This window comes from Erythrolamprus reginae, chromosome 1 (assembly GCF_031021105.1).
Source record: "Erythrolamprus reginae isolate rEryReg1 chromosome 1, rEryReg1.hap1, whole genome shotgun sequence".
NCBI classification, from domain to species: Eukaryota; Metazoa; Chordata; class Lepidosauria; order Squamata; family Dipsadidae; genus Erythrolamprus; species Erythrolamprus reginae.
The window spans coordinates 54,981,181-55,009,135 of NC_091950.1; the positions used below are offsets into that span (position 1 = coordinate 54,981,181).

Genomic DNA, 27,955 nt, shown 5'->3' on the forward strand with positions numbered 1-27,955 from the left:
TATTGCTAAGTGTGAATTTGAATATGATATACCACATGCTTTTTAAATAAAAAATGTTTGACTGTATTTTTATTATTGATATGCATGAATATTGTATCTAGATACCATCTTATTTACAGGTATGTAGAGAATTGAGCCATATCTGAAATTCTGTTTACTTAAGAAAGTAAATATTTTAAATATGTAATGTATTAAAAATGTAATTGATACTAATGCTACTTTCTTATGTAAGCAGCTGTTTCAAATATGTCTCAACTACATAGATGATATCTAGCTTCTGTATATATTATTTGATTAATAATACATTGCAGTAATAATATATTACAAGTGTAGCAATTTAATACTTAATGCTGATGTTGTAGTAATTAAAAGTAGGGTTAAATTGTGAGGACATACTATTGAAGATTATTTTTAAGTAGTGTAATTTTTATTTCATTCCAGCTCTTCCATCCAGATCTATTTCAGTGGATGAGTCAAAACCTGAACTTCTTTTTAGGCTAGTAGTGGGTGCTTTCTCGGTGTCTGTGCTCCATATTGATCCTTTACCACCACCTGAAACTTCACTAAACATTAGTCCTCTAACATCAATGGCACAGGATTTTTTTACCCGGATAGAAAAAGTTGATCCAGCTCAGATTCCCACAGAAGATTTTTTGTTGCTCCGAAAAGTATTTGCAAAGGCTTGTTCACATGACCACCTTCGGTACATTTTTTTCTTGTTTATCTAGTAATGTAAGAAATAGAGCCCAGCAGTCTATATGAATGATGATAGATTAACATTAATTTATTGTTTTGTTAATATATAAATTGACATTAAAACATAACAGCTTTCAAACATAAGAGAATCCTGTGAATAGAAATATAGTACGCTTTGAATCCCTCCTAAATGTAGTAAGAAAGTGGTTGCTTCAAATCCACAGTAATTTATTCCATAATATGGGCATCATCATTGACAATTGAATTTGTTTTTGATATGAAACTTATTACAATAGAACCTGTTTAAAGTGCCTGGTTGATGATTTTAAAGTATGGATACAAGGATTATTTTTTAAAAATTGTGTTTTGTTTGTTTATTTGTATCTAGCCTTTATTATTTTTTTATAAATTAAATTCAAGACAGTGAATGTATCCATCCTTCCTCTCCCTATTTTCCGTACAACAACAAGGTAGACTGGACTGAGAGAGACCCAGAGTTAAGCAAAGTTACCCAGCTTTCATGCCTCAGGCAGGATTTGAACTCATGATCTCCTGCTTTCTAACCTGGTGCTTTAATCACTAGCTCAAACTGGCCAAATTACTCCTTTTCCTCTATTGGCTAAGAAGTTCCACCATTCTCGGTTACATACCGTGTTTCCCCGATAGTAAGACACCCCCGATTGTAAGACGTATCGGGGGTTTCAGGGGGGTCGGCTAATATAAGCCGTACCCCGAAAGTAAGACATATGTCTTACTTTCGGGGAAACACGGTACTAAAAGCGAGGGAGCTGTGCGCCCAGGAGAGTCTCCCTTACGCAGCCTGGTGCCAGCTGGCGGTGGCGCGCTGCGCCCAGAGCTTGGGCCACCCGGCGGGCGAGGCGGCAGCCCTGGATGAAGCGGCGCGGCTCTGGCTGCGGCACGAGCGGGAGCTCCGACTGCGCTTCCTGCGCAAGCCCAATGTGTCGGAGGCGTCGGAGCAGTTCGCGGCGCTGGCGAGGGAGCTGCGCGCCCAGGAGAGTCTCCCTTACGCAGCCTGGTGCCAGCTGGAGGTGGCGCGCTGCGCCCAGAGCTTGGGCCAGCTGGCACCAGGCTGCGTAAGGGAGACTCTCCTGGGCGCACAGCTCCCTCGCCAGCGCCGCGAACTGCTCCGATGCCTCCGACACGTTGGGCTTGCGCAGGAAGCACAGTCAGAGCTTCCGCTCGTGCCGCAGCCAGAGCCGCGCCGCTTCGGCCAGGGCTGCCGCCTCGCCCACTGGGTGGCCCAAGCTCTGGGCTCAGCGCGCCACCGCCAGCTGGCACCAGGCTGCGTAAGGGAGACTCTCCCCGTCGTCGTTTACAAGCTCCCCGCGCGCCCCTTGCCTCGCTGCGGCGCCACCGCCTCTTCCCCGGCTTGGCAAAGCAAAGGACGGCGCTGGTCCGAAGCGAGCCGACCGGGCGGCGGCTTGCAGCGAAGGCGCTCGTCCCAGCAACCGAGTCCTGCCGAGGCTCGGCTGCAAGCGGCCAGCGAGGCCGACCGGCTCCGAGGCGAGCGGCCGGAGCTGCGCCCTCCTTCGCCCGCCTCCTTTCCGGCAGGCAGGTGGGGCTGCCCAACTGCGCAGAGCGGCTCCTCCCCTCCAGACACACGCTTCCCCGACACGTGTCTGCGGCTCCACGCGTGCACACCGCTTGGAGCCCTGAGGTTGAACTTGGAAAAGGGCTCACGAGGCTCCTGTCCCACGGCTGCCCTTGTGGACTCTGGGGAGATGCCTTCGGGAATGCGACCCTTTCAATTTTTTTCCAATGTAAGACATACCCCGAAAGTAAGACGTAGTGGGGCTTTTGGGGGTAAAAAGAAAGTAAGACACTGTCTTACTTTCGGGGAAACACGGTAGTAGGCAGTTGAATATGTTTAGGAGGCTCCGAAATCTGGACTACAGAGCAAGTTTTGCCATTAATTTTTTTTTTTTAAACCTTGACCAATTTTTCTCTTTAGTGGCAGATAGCACTTGGAGTGAATTACTTTCTTGTGTTTGAGATACTGTTGCATATTTGAAAAAGTTAGCAAAACAGATGTTTTATTCTGGCAGTTAAAATTATGTCTTTTTACAACTTTATAACAATCAGTAAAGAGCAATTACATGTGTGTTCATTGATTAATAGTTGGTTCTCTTATTTCTCATGCTAGATTTATAGGTACAGGCCTCAAAGTGTCCTATGAGCAGCGACAAAAATCAGCCTCTCATTGTTTAAATACAGATTTATCCATTGGACAGATGGAACTTCTGGAATGCCTCTTTTCCACAGACTCCTATTCCCAAATTCCTCACTATACAGAGGTAAATTATGTGTGTGCAGTTAATATAAGTAGTTGAAACACTACTGAGAAAAGTATGAAATTGTACTTATACTTTTACTTACACATAAATTGCATTCAGTGCAGTGGTGGGTTCTAAAAAATTTTCTACCAGTTTGCGCTTGCGCAACGCTCCTTCCGCCAGCACTACTGGTTCTAAGAACCTGTCCGAACTGGGAGCAACCCATCACTGATTCAGTGGGTAAATGTGTAAACATGATTGTTTTATGACAATTGACTTTTTGGTAGCTAGATGTTTCGATTGGAAATACCTATTTTGAAAAAGTTGCTATAGGCAGAAATATTCCCCAGTTGGGAAAACTAACATTTTAATATAATATAATAATATAATATAATATAATATAATATAATATAATATAATATAATATAATATAATATAATATAATATAATATATAAAAACTGTACACACCCATGATTAAAAATGGTCAGGTTTTTGAGATGTAAAAATAATCACCTCAAAAAATTTTCTATATTCATTCATTCATTCATTCATTCATTGGATTTCTATGCTGCCCCTCTCCGAAGACTCGGGGCAGATTACAACATATAAAACAGTAAATTACAATAAAAATTAATCCAATTAAATTAAAATTACATAGCTATCTAAAATCCCTAATTGTATTAAAAATCAATCATATTCATTCGTACAGCAATCATACAATCATTCGTTGGCCAGAGGCTAAGATCTAATTGGCCCATGCCTGACAACATAAATGAGTCTTAAGATTCTTAAGACTTTTTAATATATCAACTGTACAATTCAATTTTTAAAAAGCCTGAAATATTGTATTTCAGTTAAAATATGGCATTTTAACAGGTGTACAGACTTTCAATATCCACTATAGAAATTCATGCCAGCCAGGGCTTTTATAATCCAGCAATCAGAAAATAGTCCAAAATGCTTAACTATTTCCCCCTTTTTAAAGCTCTTTTTTCTCCAATCTCTAAAGGTGTTGCAAAAAGCAAAATAATAATAATAATAATAATAATAATAATAATAATAATAATCATCATCATCATCATTATCATCATTATCATCATCATTTTAGGGATCTAAATTCTATTAGATTACTCTAGATAACCAAAAAAAGCAAGGAAGATAATGAACTCTCTGGGTTGCTTGGTAAAAGATCATGTAATGAAGTGAGGTGAACAATAACGTTCTTATTTTCCCCAAAAATATTTTGAGCCTTGTCATTCTGATAATCTGCTGATAGATTGGTAACCACCCAAAGAGCAGATTTATTTCCTATTTCATCACTCCATGTCTTCATTTCCTCTCTAGTGTTTTAGAAGGCTGATGCTGAAAGAAGAATAAGAGTAAGGGGATTTCACAGTGGGCATGTGGAAACCCAGTCACAAAATTGTAGACAGTGCTTTTGGTTTTTCTAAGTTGTGTCTTAATTAGAATTATTACCAATTTTGTTATCTTTCTTTTAAAGCTCCTTAGGTTTAACTGTGAAAAGCAAGAAAACAAGTTACATTCTTCTTCATGCCTTCAACTTCATTACAAGCACTTGGACAACAAAGGACCTCAGGTAAAGTTGATAAAAAGTTTCTCTGAGTTTTGAAAAATATAAATACAAATTTATGCAATTTTGTAGAAATTGTATTTTACATTTGTAATAAGTCTGTAGTGTTTTATTAACAGGGTAGCCAGGGGAGACTGAGCTCTGTTCCCCAGAAAACAGATTTACAAATCAAGCTGAGTCCAGCATTCTGTGAATTGGATATTAGCATTGTAGACAGACTAAATTCATTGCTTCAACCACAGAAGCTAACTACAGTGGAAACTATGGCATCCCACATGTACACATCTTACAACAAACATATTAGCCTGGTAAGTAGAAAATCATTCTGCTTTACTTGTGTACTGGTTACATTTTGATTAGTTATAGCAATATTTGATTTGTTGGAAATTTGATGCATTGAAATTTTTGTTTTTTATTTGTTTACTCATTAGTCATATATTGTAACTATCCTTTAGATAACTCAGAGCAGTAAACAATAAAAAGGCAGAAAACAAAACTAAATTGTGGTAAGATACAAAGCAGAATAAAAATTTTACCAAGGCAATTCAGCTATAATATTAGACAGAATTGCAAATGCTCCTGACTGAGTCCCTGAGGAGAAAGCCAGACATGAAAAACATCACCCTGAAAATATCTTTTAGTGTAGTGATTTTTACATATGAGAAGGCCTGAAGGTTTCTCCTGGTTAAGTATAAGATGGGCAGCAAAATATTTAAATAAATAAATGCACAAATACAAACATTAATTTGTGGTGGTCATCCTCAACCTATGACCGTAATTGAGTCTGGACTTTCATTTATAAATTAAGGCACCCGCATGACCAGTGTTCCCTCTAATTTTTTTGGGGGGTGGGCGGAAAAGTATAGTGTCTGAGCGACAGTCCCTTCGGGACTGGGCGGCACAGAATAAATAAATAAATACATACATACATACATACATACATACATACATACATACATACATACATACATACTGTGTGTCTATAACAGTGAGCTCATAATAGGGCAACTCTATCAATATCAAAATGCCACTTAAATAGTTGAGCTAGTTTCAAACTAGATTTTGATTTTCTTTCTCTCTTCCTTACTCCCATTCTTTTTCTTTCTCTTTTCCTTCCTCTCTTTTTTCTATCTGTTTCTCTCTCTTCCTCTCTTCCTCTCTCTCTCCCCTTCCCTCTCACTCTTTCCCTCTCGGCTTCTGGGCAGGTTTGGAAAACTCTGAGTTGATGATGATTTTTAAGTGAGCGATTGCTCACTGCTCAGTTTAGAGGGAACTATGCGCATGACTGGATGTAATTTTCTGGCCTTTTTTGTGATGATAGTCAAACAAAATTCAAGATCATTAAACAAATGCCACATTCATTAAGCCCATTCAAATATGGGCATTTGTTGTTTTGTTTTGTTTTGTTCAGAAATCAGCAAAATATGCTGAAAACTGACAAGGAACATTGTGAAATACCGTAACCCATCTGATATGCAGTCACATGACTGCAGGAGGCAATGATGAGACAAGACTACCTGTATAAATAAACATATACAGTAAAGTTACTAAAATATACCCCGTCTAATGGAAATTATAGATATTTGCTAGAATTCAGAGATCTATAATCTAGTCTTCAATTACACTGTAGTATCCATATGTCTAGATTTCATCATTTTTTGCCCAGTTTTAATTATGAGACATGGGGAAGTTGTCCAGCCCTGAGCGAAGGGTTAGTTTGCAAAAACTTCCAGTGCGAGTTTAGAAATCTCATAAATAGTTTTATCATTTGTTTTAGCACAATATTGTATATATAACAACCACAAGACATGTGGACAGTTTTAGCTAAGAAATATAATACATATATTTCAATTATGTTCCCCCTCCCCCTGTGCTTTAAAAACAGCATTTATTTTTTTATAATTATGCACTGTTTCAGCACAAGGCATTTGCTGAAGTTTTTCTGGATGATTCACGTACTCCCACTAATTGCAAAGTAACGATTCAAGTGACTGCACCATCACTGAAGCTTTCAGTTCGCTTCCCAATACCTGACCTACGATCAGATCCAGAACGAGGACCATGGTTTAAAAAATCACTTCAGAAGGAAATTCTTCAGTTAGAATTCTCAGACACGGAACTTAAAACAGAATTTATTGAGGGGCCATCTTCAGAGGAAATTCAAATAGAGCTCACTTTTAAAGAACTAACTGGTAAGATAAAGAACCAATAATACTTTATAACAATTGCTGCCATGAAGTGCAAATGATCAGATAACAATAGCATATTTACCATTCCCTTTAGGAAGGGAAATGGAAATAGTTTTATACATTTGGCATATAAGTGAAAGTAATTAATTATAACTTTAAATAAAGCCCTTATGTTTTTGTTGTTTTAAGATGGAAATAGGAACTATGGCCCTTTTATGACTTGTGTACTTCAGAATTCTGGGAATTTAATTCCAGAAGTTATAAAGGGGTCATAGCTCCCCACCTCTGTCTTAAGAGGATGCTGTCTGCAGCATATATGATATCTACTCTTCTTTGCAATTGAGAATCATGGTTACAAAGACAAAACAATCCTAAGTTTTCTTTATGATTTGTTATTGCTTTACTATTGTAAATAGTGCATATGTAATTATTTTCTCTTGTTTTCGTTGCAGGATCATTTGAAGAGAACAAAGACCAATCTGCTATACAATTTTTTAAAGTTTCCAGTGGTGTTCTTGGAGAAATGGTTTCATCAGACAATTTTGACTGGCCACGGTAAAGCAAGATATTTCATCTTCCTCCTGCAATCGTAAAATGTTGACACACTGTTACATTTATTTTCTGTGTAAATCTTGGGTTTTCTTACCCCAAAAAACATATTATTGAAACCAAATTAATTATACTCTGACAAATTTGCAAAAATAGTTGAATGTCATTGTAACCGTTAGATATTGTATTTTAAAATTTATTTTTATAAATTGGATGTGTTCCCTATTGCTGTGGAGGTGCTTTACTATACCCCCAGATTAAACATTTCTCAAGTCAAGCATGGAATTCTATGTTTCTATGGCATTAACTAGATTGTTCTCTTGACAATAATACAAATGATTTACCATTGTTTCTGCTAGAATATATTTAAATTCCCTACTTTGATTTACACCAGTGGGATTTTCTGGTGATCTCCTATCCAATTATTAACAATCTGACTCTGTTAAGCCTTTTCCAGATTTGCCAAGGAAAGTTAGGTCCCATCATCTCAATCCATCATAACTACTCTAATATAATAATCATTTAAAATTAAATGAAAATTACATTAAAAACCACAACAATACACAAGCACACAATAGATACAAACTTAATTGTAAACCACTGCAAACTCAAGTGCAGAAAATACGACTTCAGCACAGAGTGATCAATGCTTGGAATTCACTGCCTTACTCTGTGGTTTCTTCCCCAAACCCCCAAAACTTTAACTTTTAGACTGTCTACTCTCAACCTCACTCCATTCCTAAGAGGTCTGTAAGGGGCTTGCATAAGCACACCATTGTACCTACCACCCCTGTCCTACTGTCCTATTGTCCTCGTTTATCTGTACTTACTTTGCTTATGTTTATATTTATACCTATACCTGCTATCTTGTAAATATTTGACAAAGAAATAAATACATAAAGTAAATAAATAAATAAAAACAAGAGTTGCCAACCTATGGCTGCAGCCCGCTACAAGGTTGTAGTGTGTTGGCCACCGGGCCGTGGGAGTGCCTGGCCAGAGTGTGCGTATGCATTCACCGCACACACTTGCACTACCGTCACCTTGAGTGTCACATGGGTGCTACTGTTGATGTGAGCATTGTGCATGCGCATACACATGTAAAGGCACCGCCCCCCCCCCCCCCACTTCTGGCCACCAACCCAGAAAGATTGAGGAACCCTGATTTAAAACATCAAGGATAAAAATATATTTGAGACACTTTACAAATTAGCACATCATGTTGTGAGCTTATAAAAACATGAAAAAATACTTGAAATGTAAAATAAATAAATAAATGAAATGAGAACAGTTGACAATACAAGGTGAAAAGGGATGCTATAGGAAAAGGACAGAAAATTATGTATAATGTTTCCTGCTTACCTTTTATTACAATGTATCATACATTTAACTGTTTGGGGAATTTGCCTTTTTTGGAAAACAGGATTGTACTGAAAATAAACCCACTTGCTGTACACTCCATTTTGGAAAGAATGGCTCCAGAGGAAGAGGAGGAAATTGATGGTCATTTTCATGAGGAAGAAGAAGGAGGATGTCAATCCCTGAAGGAGCTGTGTGATCTTAGAAGACCAGAACCATCTCCCTTTTCCTCTCGTAGAGTAATGTTTGAGAATGAAGAGGTAGGATGAATATTCATGTTTAGAAATCATTTATATGATTTTGGAAATCTACATCATACCTTTTTTAAAGCATGTTTGTATCATAATTTTAAAATATAGCAGCACAACTAATGAAACTAACAAAAAGAATAATGCCAAGTAAATACAACCTGATTTCAATTTAGGAACTTAGAATTAATTTTGTGCTGCTTCATTTATAATTATGTCTTGAAGTTGTTGATAGTAAAATACTGTAAAACATAGTATTTGTCCATCAATTCATAACATTTCTAGCCTACAGAACAATTGTACTCAGATTCTTTTTTCATCATGTACATGTATACATCCAAACTAAACTGTGTTTCTCTTTGTCATATAATATATGTGGGTACATGCATATGTATGTATGTATGTATGTATGTATGTATGTATGTATGTATGTATGTATGTTGTTCATGTTTATGAAATATATATTGGAGGTGGAGACCCTTTGAGAACTGTATGCAATGAAATTTCATTTTAATGTATGCCGATTAGTGTAGATTCAAAGTGATAATAAATTTATTCTAAGCCTAACTAACTCTGGATGGTTTTACAATCAAAAATAGAAAACAAAATAGCTTGAAGGAAGCAGATAGAAATAAAAGCTGTCATCCTACCTTTCTTAAAGCAGCCTGACCAATGATGACATAGCGCTTGGAGGAATAGCTAAGCTTTTAAAGCTCATTTAAAGGAGAGGTGAGGGCTTTGTGGATCTCCAGGGGTATTATTCCAGAGGACAGGTACAGCAACAGAGAAGACTTACTTCCTGGATCCAGCTATACTGCTTAATTGAAGGGACCCTAAAGCAAACTGGTTCTGTTGGGTCATACAGGACAGGCACACATTACTGAAGGGTAGATGATTCCTCAAATAATTAGACTCTGTTTATTGCATGACTTTAAAAATAATCACAGTCTTGAATTGTACCCAGAAGTTCTGCTCGACTAAAAAGGGGTTTCATTCCTACCTAGATATATACACTGCTCAAAAAAATAAAGGGGACACTTAAACAACACAAAAACTCTTTACAAAAATTAAATCAAACTTCTGTGAAATCAAACTGCTCACTTAGGAAGCAATACTGACTGACAATCAATTTCACATTCTGTTGTGCACATTCAACTTTGTAACCGAACAAAGTATTCAATGAGAATATTTCATTCATTCAGATCTAGGATGTGTTATTTGAGTGTTCCCTTAATTTTTTTGAGCAGTATATTATGAGGTGGCAGATCTAATAAACAGTATAACTGTGCCCAGTAAGCATGCTTTTGAGAAATGGCTTGTACTCATTAGTGTAGTGGTATTTCCATTGATTAATGATTGTAAGCTGTTTAGCCAACATGAAACCTTATTTACGGTGATTAATTAGCATGATTACAAACTATTTCCCTAAGACAGATCTGCACAACACTAAGAATTGCCAAAAGTTTAATTATAAATTTTATTATAAACCTTGGAATGTACACTTCAGATACCTTAGCAGGTCCCTAGATTTAGAACTCCTCTGCATAACAAATTATTTGCTTTCAAAACATTTTAGTTTAATTAGTATATGTACATGTCTCTAAGACAGGGGTCCCCAAACGTTTTACACAGGGGACCAGTTCACTGTCCTTCAGACTGTTGGAGGGCCGGACTATAAAAAAACCCTGAGGTTTTCTTACGCCGCCCTGGAGGAGGAGGCGAAGTGGAGCAAGTCCCCAACTCCTTGCCGAGTTTTCTCTTTCTCTCTCTCTCACTCCCCTTATTCCTCTCCTTTTCTCTCTCTCTCTCTCTTTCCCTCTCACTCTCTCACTCTCTCTCTTTCTCTTGCTTTCTCTCTCTCTCACTCATTCTCTTTCTATCTCTCCCTCTTCTTTTCTCTCTCTATCTCTCCCTCTTTCTCTCTCCCTCTCTTTCTCTCTCTCTCTTGCTTTCTTTCTCTCACACTCTTGTTTTCTTTGTCTCTTTCTTTCTCTTGTTCTCTCTCTCTTGCTCTCTCTCTCTTTCTCTCCCCTATCTCTTTCTTTCTATCTTGCTCTGTCTGTTGCTCTCTCTCTCTTTTTTTTCTCTTTCTCTTGTTCTCTCTTTCTCTCCCTTCCTTTCTTCTCTGGAGGCCGGTGAAAGTTTTTCTTATTTTGAATGTTGCACGCGTGTGTGCTTGCACTCCCCATCCCCCTGACAGCCCACCCGGGGGGGGGGGCGGGGAGGCTTGGCACCGGCTCATCCGCAGCGGGCGGGGGCAGGGGTGGCTGCATCTCCCTTTCCTTCTCCCACGCCTATGTCTACCGCCGGCGCCTCCCACCAAGCCAGCAGCCATCGCCACAGGTTCCTCGGGCAGGAGCTGCCACTTTCCTACAGGCAGCCCAGGGTGGGCTGCCCAGAGGGAAGTGGCAGCTCCCCCTGAGGAACCCGCGGCGGCGGCCACTGGCGGTAAACATAAGCGGTAGGAGAAGGAAAGGGAGATGCGGGCGCCCCCACCCCTGCCGCGGATGGGCCGGTGCTGAGCCTCTCGGTTGTGGCCTCCCCGCCCCCCCGGCAGGCTGAGTGCGTGCGCACACGCGCATCTCAAATCTCACATTAATTGATTGGCCTGTGTTGAAGAAACAACAAAAATGGGATAAATATTTTAACCATTTTAATTTTTAAATTGAATTAAGTTTAAACAATTTTTTTTGAAAATATCTCCATTTTTTTCTGGAAAGAGGATATATTAAAATTAATAGTAGAGCGTGCATTTCTGTTTGTACTTCTGATTTTATTATTTTTGTCCCTATTTTATTTTCCCCATTTGTTTCATTTCTAGATGGTAATGCCAGGAGATGCAGTGGAGATGACTGAGTTTCAAGACAAAGCAATCAGCAATTCCCATTATGTTTTAGAACTCATGTTGCCAAATGTTTATTTAACATTACCAAGCAAGAGTTTTTATGAGAAACTTTATAACAGGTAAGTATAAAATTAAAGGTCTTTGGGAGCCATCAGAAACATTTTGAAATAAAAACTTAGGAAGGTAACTTTCTTCCCTTGCAGCCCATTATTATATCTTCCACATGATCTTCAGAATTCTTCAGCCTGCTGAGAGATATTTTCAGCAATTACAGGGAAGTGCAAGATACTTAGTTTTTCAAAGAAAAAGCATGAGGTATTTTAGAGGACCAGCCTATAAATTGATTCCTCATTTCTGGCAAATATTTGAACCATATTCATATGTTTGGTGTATCTGCTATTTCTAAAGAAATATAGGTAGTCCTTGATTTGCAACAGTTTATTGACTGTTTAAAGTTACAACAGCACTGAAAAAAGTGACTTATGAGCATTTTTCACATTTACAACTGTTGCAGCATTCGCATGATCAAAATTCAGATGTTTGGTAACTGATTCATATTTGTGACTGTTGCAGTTTTCTGAGATCACATGATCACCTTTTGCGACCTTCTTACAAGCAAAGTCAATGGGGAAGCTAGATTCATTTAACAACCATGTTACTAACTTAACAACTGCAATGATTCACTTAACAACTGGCAAGAAAGACAGTAAATTGGAGCAAAAGTCACTTACCAAATGTCTCACATAGCAACACAAATTTTGGGGCTCAATTGTGATAATAAGTTGAGGACACACCCTTTTTGTCTTATCTTAATGTTTCTTCCAAATACATTTGACAAATATAGCAAATATAGGGAAGGAAAGATAAATTACTAACCTATATACGACATACCAGGTGTTTCTGATGCATAGGTTCACTCCTCTCTTTAGGATATATTATTAAGTTTCATACAGTTAACCATTTTAAAAATACTTTTCCACAGCATAGATTTGTCATGATTCATTTTATTCTCATATTCACTTGGTTAATATCAGAGTTTTTTCTTTCTTTCTAGGATTAGCAATGATCTACTATTGTGGGAACCCACAGCTCCCTCTCCTGTAGAAACATTTGAGAATATTTCATATGGTGTTGGGATTTCAGTCGCCAGCCAGCTGATCAACACATTTAGTAAAGACAGTTTTAGCCAGTTCAAATCTACTATTCATTATGGTAATGTATTGCATAAAATATATATCCAATTTTATTCTGCTAAACAAAAAATACATGTACGTATTTACGGTAATCTATTTAAAAGAATTTAAGAATTAACCCTGGGAAAATCTCTGCATAAATATTCTCGACCTAGATATACTGTTCACCTAAGTATATAATGAACTGGTTATTTTGATTAGTTTCACTAATTAAATATTTAATTGGTTTTATAGATGATGAGAGTGGATCTGAGGAGGAAACATTACAATATTTCTCCACTCTTGATTCTAATTATTGTTCCCGAAGAAGGAAAAAAACCGAATTGCAAAACAGAAGCACACAAAATTTTCTTTCACTTCTTTTAAATATAAACCATGGATTATTATCAATATTCACAGATATTAAGGTGAGATCCTAAATAGGAATGACTACTGTGGGTTGAACATGTGGGATTTTATGTATAAAACACTATTTTGGTATGCTGACATTCGGCATGCAGACACCCTTTAAAAAAACAGAAAACAAACAAACTACGTGTTAAAATCGCTGTTAAGGGAGCACCTGGGAAGTTCAGGGCTATTGACTATACTGAGAAGAAAAAAAGATCTTCAGAAGGCAGCAGAGACCATTTCAATAATACTGCTTTAAAAACCTGCATATTATAGACAGAGCACTAGGTATCAGTATCAGATCAAGAATGTCTTTATCTTTGTGTATTAAGCAGCATAAGATGCTTATGAATAATGCTATTCATTCTAAACAAAGGCTATCAGATTCAGCCAGAAAATGATGTTAATATACCTTTTTCACTATTTCTGCAGCAGGATGATGGAGGAGTATTTGAAGACAAACATGGAGAATTTTGGTTTCAATTTTGTAACGGTTCTTTATTTTGTGTAACCAAGTATGAAGGTTTTGAAGACAAACATTATATATGTCTCCATTCGAATAGTCTTAACTTATATCATCAAGGTATGAAATTGAAATATTAGTGTAGATAATGAATTTGTGTTCAACTTTTGGAAAAGATGGGATAGTAAAAATCATAAATGTATTATAATTTTGGGGGAAAATGCAAAGTTTTGCTAGTATTAAAGGAGTCTTCGGAGAGGGGCGTCATACAAATCTAATAAATTATTATTATTATTATTATTCATTCTGAACTATTGTGTTGCTAAAAATAGAATGTTATTTATTTACACTTCATTCAGAAAATTGGAATTAAGAGTTTTTAAAAGAAGATAGCATGACTATCACTAAAATTCTAATTAATATAAACTATTGATATCAAAATATGAGAAGTGGAACAAAAATTAAAAGGTCAATAGTTGATGTACTTATTTATCCACCCCATTTATATTCTGCCTAATCTCACAACTCATATTTTGATATCAATAGATAGATATATTTAATTAGAATTTTATGATTTATAAAACTATATACAGAGAAGGATGGAAATAATTTGGAATAATTATGTCAAAACTGGATAGTATAATATTTCAGCTTGTAAGAGGTGCTTCAGAATAGCAATAGCATATTTATAGACTGCTCCATAGTGCTTCACAGCACTTTCTGTATATTGCCCCCAACAATCTGGATCTTCATTTTACCAATGTTGGAAGAATGGAAAGCTGAATCAACCTTGAGCTGGTCAGGATCGAACTCCTGGCTGTGGGAAGAGGTTTCTGCAATACTGCATTTTAACCGGTATGGATATCAGATCTGTAAATCCCAGAGAGATTTTGCATATATACTCCTGCTTGTTCCATACAACTTTTACCATACAACTTTTTTTCAAACACATCTCAAACGTTAACCAATCTAAATAAAAACTAAGACTAAAATTGTACTATACTTTTAAAGCATATGCACCTTGGTTCATGAAAGTAATAGGAATGAATTCCTTAGTTTTAGTTCCATTTGAATCATTTAATAATTTTATCAGTTTATGTCCATGCATGAAGAACTTCAAATCAGCTGTGGCAAGCTTTCAAACAGCTACTTTACTACACAAATACAGAGTGCTATTTTATCTTCAAGCAATGCACCTCGCATAGCTCTATTAAAAGATCTACTGATGAGTGTGAAATATGTTGATAATTTTTTAAGAGTGACTCTGGTTAACAATGTCTTATACATTTAGAATATTAGAGGACACTGTTAGTCATTGGAAGATTTATTGGAGTATTTTCATTACAGAAAGAATCTGCAATGTACTGTAATCTAATTTTTCAAATACCTTTTCTGATTTTTGTGTGTGTGTGTGTGTGTTAATATAAGTATTCAAATAACTTTCTGATGTTTGGCAAACTTTGATGTTTTGTGAAATATATTGTATAACTTTTTAAATGTATATATAATAGAAAATGGTTTGTGTAAAACTTTAAAGCAAAGACAAAACAATGCTTTGGCATGCAGTTTAAGCTTCATTCTGCAAATCCATAAACTAAAGGTGCCTTCCTGGAATTGCATAGTAATTTCATGATTCCCCAGAAGTATATATTGTTCCTAAGAAATGGTGTGATTTTTGAAAATGCTGCAGACAAGTGCCACATTTGTATTCCTAATCCCAAACACCTTTTGTTTTTGAATACAAAGCATTCATGCTTACTATGAATATTACCAGACTTTGTCTAGCTTCATTTATTCTGAAAGATCATAGAATATATGTTTTCATTCTGCATTCCAAATAGCATAAAGTAATAAGCAAATCATCCTTTTGCAGGAGTGGTAGAAGAGACCGTCTCTCTATCCGAAATAAAACTGCCAAGTGCAACACATCCACATTGGCTAGAACCTACTGTTTATTTTTCGGAAGAAGAAGGTTCTAATACAACTTTTTCAGATGGTGTAGGAGCAGAATGCTTAAGCATGTTGTCAGTTGCCATTAAAATACAATCAAATAAATCAGAAACAAATACAAAGGTTTGTATTTGGAATTAACTTATTATTTGTCTATTAATATTTATTTTGGCTTTTCTGTGAGAGCTTACAATAGCATATAGAAATATCCCCCCCACCCCGCGCCCCATTTTATCCTCACAATAAATTCATTGGATAAGATTGTATGATAGGAAAATGGCTGGTAAATAAAATCAGGAAGGAATTTGAACCCATAATTCTATACATTTGGTTCTGCTTGATAGGGCTACCTGGACATCTAGTCCAACAATTCTGGAAGGTACCACTTTATCACTGCACTGTAAAGTCTTTGAATTTCCAGTCATGTAATAACTTATTATACTGTTTACATACACAAGAGAGCCGGGGTGGTGCAGTGGTTAGAGTGCAGCACTTCAGGCTACTTCATTAGTTCAGCAGTTCAAATCTCACCACTGGCTCAAGGTTGACTCAGCCTTCCATCCTTCCGAGGTGGGTAAAATGAGGACCCAGATTGTTGGGGGCAATATGCTGATTCTGTAAACCGCTTAGAGAGGGCTATAAAAGCACTATGAAGCGGAATATAAGTCTAAATGCTATTACTATTGTTATTCTTGTTATATTACTAACATTATTAGCATTGTTAGTGTTAAAGAAAGGATAGGTTATGATTTTCATTTAATTCCAAACATTTCAAACCATTAAACTAACTAGATATACTTTGTTTTCTAGGAGTTCTTAGTTGCAGTTGGGTTAAGAGGAGCCACTCTGCAGCATAGAGTGCTTCCTTCTGGTTTAAGCTGGCATGAGCAGGTATATATATATCACTTTGCTATTTTTTTTTGTTTTCAATTACCGGTACTTGTCTAATATAGCCAAATGAAACTAATGAGAAACATTATAGATATTCTCAGGTATTAACAGAAAAATTATTAATTAAATAAAAATGCCTAAATACAATTTAAATATACAGTACTCCACAGAATTGAGAGCACATATTGCTAAAGAAAAAGTCGACTGGGAGAATGACATAACTTATTTGAAAGAAAGTCTACATCATGAACGTACAGCATCATTTTTATGATCATCCTTGTCTTACGACCATTCGTACAATGGCTGTTCAAAATGGCAAGAGGTGACCTGAAATTATGGCCATTGCAGCACCCCAACAGTCACGATTGTGACACTTGCTGCATTTTTGCACATACAACTAGTTGCCAAGTGCCCCACTATTATGAGTTCATCATTTGCAATCTTCTCTGCCAGATTCCCCAGAAAGTCAAATGCCTCTGTCCTCTGAAGTCCCTCTAGTTTCAGGGAGCTGATGAAAAAAGGTCCATGCAGAAATCCAAGCAGGATTTTTAGCCACTGAGGAGTTTCAGTTTTGGATCAGAGAAATTTATATCTCCATTCAGTACTAAAAATCCTGCTCGGATTTTGATGGAGAAGATTTTCAGCTCTGGATCAGAGAGACTTGTTGTGTTTCCATAGCCTTATTCTTCAAACCGCACAAGGCTTGCAGAATGATGCACATGGCTTGCGGAAAGAAGGTCTGTCATGAGCACAAACTGTCTCAGATATGTTGGCCAGGCCTTTCAGCAGGAGGAGAAAAATAGGCGAAGGTGATTGGTGCAGAGAAAATCGGAGAGGCGGCAAGCACGGGATTCACAATGTCCCGTCAGGCTTGTACACACTGAAGAACAGCACACAACATTTGTCAGCAGCAGTAGTGCTAGGGGTGAAGATGAGGCCTGGGGGAGTGGCAATTGACTCAGGCTACTAGTGGCCTTGGATCTTTGTTTTGAGCTCAGCCCCAGAATTACAACCAAATGCTGCAGGTCATGCAACCTAGGTCACAAAGGAAATAGGTGGATGTGGGAAATTGGCAGCATTTCTCAGTGGTGGCAGTGGGGGCTGGGCTGAAGTCATGGCCTGGGAGCAGAGACAAATGGCAAAGACTGCTGAAGGCCTACAGGCTTCTTCACCAGTACTGCTGCCACCAAGTGCAGCACTTCATTTCTGAACTTGCACACTGTCTCCCAGGACATCCCTCACCCATCTGAGATACTTCATTGCTCCTTGGGACTGTATCCACCTAAAGTCCTACAAGTTCATTTAACAGCCACAACTAAGGCTGCAGTAGTTGAGCAAATTGGTGAATATGACATTTTGTTTAACCACCACTTTACTGAGCGATCAAGATTGCAGTCCCAGTCATGAGCATATGTTGAGGACTACTTGTAATATGGGCCCACAGCCTTAGAAAATTCTTATAAGCTCAAATGAAAGATTCTATCCAGTTTAGCGGAGTTCTGTATGTTCCTCAAAACATATGCTATTTCTCACCCATCCTTGAGGCCTGGGGGCTTCCTAGAAACCTACACTGGAAGTTTTTGCTTTAGCAAAGTTAGGAACACAATTTGAACGAGCAAAGCTGCATTGGGATAGTACATGTTTTCCCCAAAATAACACCCTGTCTTGTATTTTTTTGAACCCTAAAATAAGCAGTTAGCCTTATTGCCATGCACTCAAAAGCCCGTTTGAGCTTATTATAAGGGAATGTTTTGGAGAAAACAGGGTAGAACTATGAAAATTACCACTGAGTCCAGTAGTTCACTTTTTAATATATGTTATGAAGTGGCCTTAAATTGTGGATAATTGGAAATCAATGGGTCTACTTTTTATACTTCTGTAATTGCAGATTTTGTATTTTTTGAATATTTCTGATGAACCTGTATTGGGATATAATCCTCCAGCCTCCATTACAACATTTCATGTCCATCTCTGGAGCTGTGCTCTGAATTACAAGTAAGTTAAATGAGAAGAATATTCAGAGTAGCATATTAAGGCAATTGTTGTCAGTCTTAAAACTCATAAATACTTTGGTCCAAACTTTTGGAAATGACAACATAGGTGGAATTTATTTATTTATTTGTTTATTTGGCAGGCCTTTATTTTTACCAATTAGATGTCTTCTTACTGTTGAAACATTTAGCATTTCAAGTAGCATGGCACTGGATAAATCATCTTCTACTCTCAGGTAACATTTAAAAGGCCAACAGCCTCATTTTTACCTTTATATTTTATTTTAGGTGTTATGAAAATATGAAACCATATGTAAGTTTGAAGATGAACTTTCAGTGAAATTCAATGAATTTTTCATAAGTCATAATCCATTGTAAATCTATAATTGTTAATAGTTGTTGAATCACTCATTTTTGACTTAATTAAAACTTAAATTGGTATTTGATCAATCCCATAATTTTTCATCTATCATTATACATATTTAAAGTTCATTCTTGTAGTTTCTCACTTTTCCCTGACAACCAAAGACTTTATTTGCTTATACAATCACCAAAAAGTGATCCCCCAGGTATTGCGATCCCGATCATTGCGAAACGGCTATATGGCGATTTTTCAACCCGGAAGTAAAAACACCATTTGCGCATGTGTGCCCTTTTTTCTATGGCCACGCATGCGTAGATGGCGCCGGGCTGATCAGCTGCTGGGCGGCTTCCCTGGGTCTTCCCCCTCTTGCTGGCGGGAGGGCGAGAAGCCCCCCCCAGCACCCGCTCGCCCGCCGTTCGCCGCTCGCCCGCCCTTCGCCCGGCCACCCGCCGTTTGCTCACTGCTCGCCCGGCCACCCAGGTTCGGGGGGGTGCTGGCAAGCCCCCCATGCCGGCGGCGATGTTTTAAAACAGCCGCGCGGCTTCCCAACTGAGTCCCGAAGCCAAACGTCAAAGGCGAACTTCCGCGTTTGGCTTCGGGACTCAGTTGGGAAGCCGCGCGGCTGTTTTAAAATGTCGCCGCCGGCATGGGGGGCTTCCTAGCAGCCCCCGGACCCCCAACCCGGGTTTGGGGGGCTGCTAGGAAGCCCCCCATGCCGGCGGCGACATTTTAAAACAGCCGCGCGGCTTCCCAACTGAGTCCCGAAGCCAAGGCGAACTTCCGCGTTTGGCTTCGGGACTCAGTTGGGAAGCCGCGCGGCTGTTTTAAAACGTCGCCGCCGACATGGGGGGCTTCCTAGCAGCCCCCGGACCCCCAACCCGGGTTTGGGGGGCTGCTAGGAAGCCCCCCATGCCGGCGGCGACGTTTTAAAACAGCCGTGCGGCTTCCCAACTGAGTCCCGAAGCCAAACGTCAAAGGCGAACTTCCGGAAGTTCGCTTCAGGACTCAGCTGGGAAGCGGCGCGAGCGAACGGCGTGGGCGGGCGAAGGGCGCGCGGGCAGGCAGGCGGCGGACAAGTGGCGGGCGCGGCAGCAGCGAGGAGTTTGCGTGGGTGGCGGGGAAACCCCAATCTTCGGCTCCTCGCTGCTGCGGCGGAAGTAAAAACACCATCTGCGCATGCGCAGATGGTGTTTTTACTTCCGCAGCGCTACTTCGTGAAAAACCGATCATTGCGAGGGGTCCTGGAACGGAACCCTCGCAATGATCGGGGGACCACTGTATGTCGTTTTTGTGATCTTCCCAGTTGCAATTCAATGAACAGTGTGTCTCTATTTTGTTTTCACTTTGAGAGTTTATTCCTACTTGTAGTTAAACTGCCTTATCAGAACAAATTCAATAACAGTGCAAAGTTAAGAAGATGATCACATTTGTACTTTTAAGTCAAGTGGTTAAATGCATCATTTATTTGTATACCAAATACACAATTTAGGGTTTTTTGGCTGTAGGATAATCTTGGATGAGGCTGCTTTGCATTTATCTGACAAAACTAATGCTACTGTGAATCTCCAAAAAGGTAAGTGTATTTTGCATTTGAATAAATGCAGAGAATAAAACAACCAGTTAGGATATAGAAAAATGATAGAGTATTTGAGCATATAGGATTGATTAGGAAAATGTCAATTGGATCTCTAGTTTTTTTAGTACGTTAAGACTATAGCTGTCGTCTAATCTTAAAATATATCTGTGGTGGCAACTACCATGTTTTTCGGAGTATAAGACACACCAGAATATAAGATTCACCATAGTTTTGGGGAAGGAATATGTGTGGAATTCTAACTACTCATCTGGAAAGTCCTTAGCCTGCTCAGCTTCAGCACATTACTTCGATCGCCGATGTTGAGGTTGGGGATGGTGGGGGATAAGCTTCAGCACATTTGTTCCCTTGTTGGTTTTGAGGTTGGGGATGGTGGGGGATAAGCTTCAGCACATTCATTTGCTCACTGGTTTTAAGGTTGGGGATGTTGGGGCTATGCTTCTAAAGCACAGCTGATTGTTAGAGGGAGCAGCAATTAGAAAAGCAGGCAAAGCACAGAAGATTGCTTAGCTTGTGTTTGGGCTGAAAAACAACTTCAAAAGGACAGGTGATCCTCAGAGGGAGCTCCATTGACTAAAACAGACAATGCATGGAAGGGATAAGAGAAGGCAGCAGCTGTTCTGAGTAACCATTTTGGGCACTGCACGAGCATTTGGAGGCTGAAAATGCAAAGCACGGAGCCCCAAAACACAAGCTAATGCCAGTGACAATCTCTGCAGCCAGGAAGAGGACGTATGAGGGCTGGCAAATGGGAAGGGATACATTTGGAGTATAAGACACACCCAAATTTTCAGCCTCTTTTAGGATGGAAAAAAGTGCATCTTATATTCCAAAAAATATGATAATCTCTCTAGCTGAAGCTAGAAATGCAAATAGTGGCATGCTTTGGAGCTAAACCTTATGAAAATCTAAAACTGAGAAAGACCAAGTCAGTTTAAGGTATTCATTTGCATATTTTCAACTTCATTAATAGGCCACTGAAATAATCTCATTTCAAAGATTTATTCCTTCTTTATCTTTAAAATTACACATTCAATTATTTGCCTTACTTACGTTTTTTCTGTTATTGCTTTCCTATCCAATTTGCCCTTCTGGCTATTTACAGACTTTGTTCCATGTATGCATCCATTTACCTTCCCTTCTGCTTTTTATTCTTCTGGGCTGAGTCTGGAAGAAAATGTTTATTGTTTCCCAGCCTATCGGGAGAGAAATCATAGCAAGGATACAGAATATTTGATACTAAGAAAAAAACAATAACGAAGAGTGTGAGAGGGGAAATTAGCTTGGACACTGACTGTTTTACACAGTCATGGCCGTATATATACTTCTCAATCAGAAGTGAAATATCATCCCGTAAAGATGAACGCAGTATCTGTTGATTTATCCTCTTATCTTCTCTAGATTAGAGTGGATTTGAATATTAATTGTAATTTTATTTGTATCAAGTGGAAACTGCATAAGAAGCAGGTGGCTTGGACAAATAAAGCTAAAAGGTGGAGGAGGAAATTACATTACATATAACCTCAGTTTAATTGACCACCATTTAACAGTTATTGGATGCCACTGAGCAAACTATTTAGAATTAATTTGGGAAATAAAGAAATCTGTTGTTACTGAAGTATATTTGGCAGTTTACTTCATACAAATTATGTAAATTGATACAAATCACATTAAACTATGTATTGTATAATAGAGAAAATGACAAAAGTTGAGCATGGTTAGGAGGTTTACTATACATTAATATGGAAATACAGTTTTTTAAAAAAAAAATAAAGAAGCAGTATTGAAGTAGATCTTTTTATTTTTTTTCCTCAGATTACGTTCAAGTTATGGACATGGGACTGTTGGAATTGACCATAAGGACAGTAAAACCTAATTCTGGTGAAGAGAGGGTAAGTTAAATTTAAAAAAAATTATTTCTTTACAATTTTGACAAAATAAGGTTAATTTTGAACATATATAAAACATATAAACATACAAAAAAACCATATAATCTTAAGGGGACTTATTTACAAAGTAGGGAAGGGTTTATTTACAATGAAAATGAAAATCAGTTAGTAGGACTAGAATTTTCAGTTTTTCTTTTTTTAAAAAATGTCTTTATTAAGTTTTACAGAAAACAAAAATAGAAAAGATAACTTGTAATAGGTCAACAGTAATTTAGTTATAAATCAGTACAATTGATATCTATACCATAGAGATATACCAGTTTTTCTTATTTGTATTTTTAATTTTTTATAAAAGGTGGTGACTATATCTTAATGCTCCTTCTTCCTCCTGTTTTTACACCACAGTAGTAACTTTATAAGGTAAATAGGACTGAAAGAGTGACTTACCTAAATTGGCTTTCATGTCTAAAGTGGAATTAGAGCTCACTATCTCCTAATTTCTAGCCTGATGCCTTAACCACTGCAGTGAGGGTCTTCTAAGCATACGTGTTTTGTTTGTTGGTAAATATGAGTGTGTGCAGTTTTCATAGGGATCAAAAATGTTTTACTTGTTTTACTTTCTGTTGCCCAGAGCAATCCATATTTTGAACTACATTGTTCTAGTGATGTTATCCACATTCGAACATGCTCAGATTCATGTGCTGCCTTGATGAATCTTATACAATATATTGCAAGTTATGGTGATTTGAATCCTCCTGCTAAAACGGAGTGCACTTCTGGAGTGACAAAACAGAATGTGAAGGTATGAATATATATTTCTCTTAATCCTTACTCAACCATCCCCCAAGAATAATCTAATTTTCATTACTTAGTTTGGTCCATATTAATATCATGTTTTGGTTTAGTTTGGTTTGGGGTTTTTTGTTTTGTTTTATATTTCGTTATATCATATAATATCATAGTATAACATTGCATTATATTATTATAATATTTTATAGGGGGAAGAATTACTTTACTAGTTCATCTTAATTTACTAAGACAATGACTGGCAAATGTAGAAGAATACATTGACACATATAGATTTTTTTTTCATTTTAGCCTCTACTGTTATTTCTAGAAAGAAAGTTACTACTAAGTTGTTTTTAAAAAAAGATTAATTTGCTTGATGGATTTTGCAGGCCATTCACAATTTTTTAAAAAAAAATAATGAAGAGGTTTTTTTCTGCTTCTCTGTTATTTTCTTATTTAATTATGATAGTCACATGCAAACTTTTCACAGGACAGTCAGTAAAATAGTTATTTGAATAGATCACACATGACTAGTTATACATAACAAATAAGACATTGGCCCCTTTTTGCCTAAGGGCTGCTATATACTTTCAGTTTGAAGGAAAAATTTATCAACAAATCAAAGATGCACTCATGGATCACTGCTCATGATCATCACTAAATAATTTAGCAGATTAATTTGCAATAACAGGGCTTTTCTCATAGCAAAGCTTTTATATAATGTTGGTTTAGACTACATTTCCATTCTTAGTTCTACCATAAAGTAAGTATTCTTTGATAATATTAAGCAACTGTCATCATATAATAAAGATTCTGGGTTTTTTGTAGACTTGTAGTTTTTATATCATGCTGTACCACTGGGATCACTGCCTTTACAATTTTACATACAAAATGCTTTAATGTAATATTTGTAATTTCCATGGCATTTATGTTTATGCTGATGAAAATGTGATAATTATATATTATAGTACTGTAAATAAGTGAGAACAGTCGAACTTTAAAATCAGCAAGGAATGCTGTGGCACCTTAAAGTATATCACATTTATTGTGAAATAATATTTCATCAATGACAGATTGTCTATTTTTCTGAGATACTGAATGATAGCTCTTGAAAGCTTATAGATTACTATAAATGTGTTAGTCTGTTGCAATTAAAACAGTAAAGGTTTTGCATTATATAATAGACTAATTTGGCTCTTTGAAAATAATTAGTAGTTCATTTCATTACTTTAAAAATGTATTTGTTTCATATTTACATATAGTAATGTTTTTAAAAAGACAGTTAAATCAAATAAAGATGGAGGTATAAAATAGAATTCTTTATTGGCCAAGTGTGATTGGACACACAAGAAATTTGTCATTGGTGTATATGCTCCCAGTGTACATAAAAGAAAAGATACATTTGGACACTAGATCACCAAAATCATCTAAACAACTTTAATCTTCTAAGTCACTTTATAATATATGGAGAAGTAGCCTAAGATATCTTTGGATGTTCAGGAGTAACTTCTGAAGAAATTTGTTGTGTTTCCATTTCAAATTTGGTTGTCTATAAATTTCTTATTTAGACAGATGCTTCTAGTTGGCCACCTTCCCAAGGGCCAGTTCTTGCTGAAGCTGATCAACAAATTTTACGTGATTTAATGAGTGATGCAATGGAAGAGATCGAAACCCAGCAGTTGCTTTCCCCCTCTAACCTACAAGTTAATGGTAAATCTATTTGGACTTTTATTTTTAATCAAAAGCTATTTAAATTTCATATTTATTTTTTAACACATTGCATTATGTTTCTCATTTGCACACTTATGGATATTAAATGCTTAATTAATATTTTAAGACAATTAAAAATTCATAGACACTTATAAGCCACTCCGAGTGTACGGAGAGGGGCGGCATACAAATCTAATAAATTATTCTTATTATTCTTATTAATTTATTGTAAGACAAAATAAATCACTGAAAAAGCTATGAGTGAAAAGCAAAGGAAGAAAGAAAATAGAAGTAGCTTTTGATTTTACAATAGTTATAAGTACAATTATAAATTTAGCTCTTATTGTATGGTTAGAACACCTCTTTATTTTTTCTATAATTTTATAATAATCAAAATCATTAAATCATAACTCTATTTTTCGTTGCATGCAACAAATCTATGAGGGATTTCCAGTAGCCATAAACATAGGTTTTGTTTTTTTCTCTGATCAAAAATTTAACCATTTCCTCAAGTTTAATATTTTTACTAATAATTACTCCATTGTGGATGATACTGAATCCTTCTATCTTTCTGTATATTAGAATCTTGTTGTAATGATCATATATAAAAAGAAAGTAATGTGTTTTTCCAACTGTTTGTCCATCAGTCTCAAAACAAAACCCTCCCGTTTCAATTGTAGTCTTTAAAATAGTCTGAATCAGTGTATTGAATCCAGGGGTGGGCTACTGCCTGGACAAGGGGGGTGGGTGCAGTGGGGTAGCCATATACCAATGATAATATTTTTATAAAAATTCTCCTTAAGATCATAGCATAATGTAAATTTCAGGCACATGTTTTCCCATTATTCCATCTATACATTGTAGTCAAAGTTTTTATCCTACTTTTATCACCATGCCATTCTTAACTAAGTGTCTATCTAAATTATCTTCAAAAAATTCTTTCAATTTTGTTTTACGGTCCTCCACTATTGTTTGTTTCTGTAACAACATATGGAATGTAAAAAACTGAAAACAGTAAAAATTGGAAATAGTTTAAGCGTTTGGGTGACATGTTAAAGTATGATTAATTTCTGATCTTCTTAGAGTCATATTAGAAGAGTAAAGAATTGCATTCAGTCTATCTCGGTAATCTCTTGATTACATGGAAAAGTTGAAACTTCTTCAACACCTTCTCTTCTTCTAGGAAGCATGGATGAAAAGAGTCAAACACCAGTACCAGCATGTTCAGATCTTTTCCTATTTCCTGATGAAAGTGGGAATCTCTCTCAAGAGCCAAGCCCCACCTATGCGTCATTTACTCCCAACATGATTAATGAAGTTATAGGAGATGCACCTTCCGAAAATGATGACTTCTGTATTCTTTTTGCACCAAAGGCAATTATTTCCGTAAGAACTCCTAATGTTATTAAAAAATCAGAAATTAGAAAATGGAAAGTATATTTTGGTATACATAGATTAAGTTATGGCTATTGAAATGCTGTAAAATGACCATCTGGAAAGTCATTACTGTTAATAATATGTATACTTATAATATTTTATATATTAGAATCCTTGATGGAGTGATTGATTAGCAATGATATTTATTCATCCATCTATCCATTTAGAGGAATTTGGGCTAAACTGAAAATTTTCAGCCCATGTTTTTGGCTTGCATTAATAATGACTTCAGTTGCTTTTCATATATATTAAGTGAGTTTTAAGTATTTTGTTTTGTCATTATTTTTGGTTCATTAGCTGTTTTAGAAAGTAATTGTCAATTGTGAACTTAAATTGTCTTGGATTAATGAAATACGATGAATTGGTTAGTTTGGTTTGGTGTTTTTTTAATTTTATGACTGGATAAAAATAAAACCTAAATTAATTATAGGAAATAATTTTAAATTTTACCTCGCTTTTTATAGAATATTTTCAGGGTACTTGAAATCATATATCTCTTCATCAGTTGAATAAAATAATTGTACATTGTACATTACGATTCTGAATAATTTGTACTATTACTGTCCTATTGAAAATATGTATTATAATTTTATAAATTTATAATTTTATTTTTCTCAGTTCCAATTTCATATTTGATATTATTTCATTTGCGAATATATAATTATATTTATAATGCAACACTTCTGAAAGTGAAAAGGGAAAAAAAAGGAAAAAGAAAAAATACCCATTCAGCTAATAGTCTGTAATCCTTTAGGATAAGGAAGAAGAGCCAATAGTGAAAACAATGGTTGAAGATGCTATTATAATAAAAGAAAACCATTTTAGCTTACCAGTGAAAAAGGCAGATACAAGCAAGACATCATTGCATTTTCCTGTTCCCCTCATGCGCTATGTTGTGAAAGAAATTTCACTCATTTGGCATCTTTATGGAGGAAAGGATTTTGGGAACATAACACCTACTTCTCCAGCTAAAAGTTATATGTAAGTATTTCAGTACCAGTCCCTTCTTTTTTACACAGGAGCTGAGAATTAGACTTCTAAAAATTAGATATTACTGTAATTTAAAGAATTCCAGTTATTCAGAAATATACATACCTTCTCCATCATTTTCTCTTGTAAAAGAGAGGATATGGTCTACCAGCCATGACCATGAGCTCCTGAATGCACATGGTTGACCATTATAGGTCATGGAGTACTGGACAAGATATGTAATATAGGCTTGATAATTGGCATTATATTAAGCATAAATGATTGCTTCTTAAATTAAAATTTGTTAAACAAAACATCATAAAAATGACTTCATTGGATGTGTGAATCTAGCCAAAATCTTCTTTCCTTCATGGTTGGGAATACTTTAGTTATGGAAAGAAGGAAATATGTTTCTGATGACAAGATACTGGTAGTACATTCAGTTTCTGTTCTTGTTCACAAAAAGATTGTATATTGAATGTATCTGAGGTCTGAATGAGTTGTTGTGAAGTAAACTTCTAATTTAAAGAGAAAAATGTTGTGCTCTTATCCA

General features: G+C 36.6%; 1 protein-coding gene across 1 annotated transcript in view; it reads left to right on the forward strand.

Moving 5' to 3' along the window:
- Positions 1-27,955, forward strand: part of ATG2B (autophagy related 2B) — a 66,715-nt gene that overhangs the window by 26,390 nt on the left and 12,370 nt on the right. Inside the window, exons 11-31 of the mRNA XM_070752637.1 lie at positions 442-703; positions 2,861-3,011; positions 4,493-4,588; positions 4,702-4,890; positions 6,501-6,774; positions 7,224-7,326; positions 8,744-8,939; positions 11,749-11,891; positions 12,827-12,984; positions 13,200-13,372; positions 13,788-13,938; positions 15,692-15,891; positions 16,579-16,659; positions 18,548-18,654; positions 18,794-18,886; positions 20,520-20,587; positions 22,424-22,500; positions 23,129-23,299; positions 24,855-24,996; positions 26,180-26,382; positions 27,188-27,414. Coding sequence (XP_070608738.1) covers positions 442-703; positions 2,861-3,011; positions 4,493-4,588; positions 4,702-4,890; positions 6,501-6,774; positions 7,224-7,326; positions 8,744-8,939; positions 11,749-11,891; positions 12,827-12,984; positions 13,200-13,372; positions 13,788-13,938; positions 15,692-15,891; positions 16,579-16,659; positions 18,548-18,654; positions 18,794-18,886; positions 20,520-20,587; positions 22,424-22,500; positions 23,129-23,299; positions 24,855-24,996; positions 26,180-26,382; positions 27,188-27,414 — 3,265 coding nt within the window. The remainder of the gene's footprint in view (positions 1-441; positions 704-2,860; positions 3,012-4,492; positions 4,589-4,701; positions 4,891-6,500; positions 6,775-7,223; positions 7,327-8,743; positions 8,940-11,748; positions 11,892-12,826; positions 12,985-13,199; positions 13,373-13,787; positions 13,939-15,691; positions 15,892-16,578; positions 16,660-18,547; positions 18,655-18,793; positions 18,887-20,519; positions 20,588-22,423; positions 22,501-23,128; positions 23,300-24,854; positions 24,997-26,179; positions 26,383-27,187; positions 27,415-27,955) is intronic.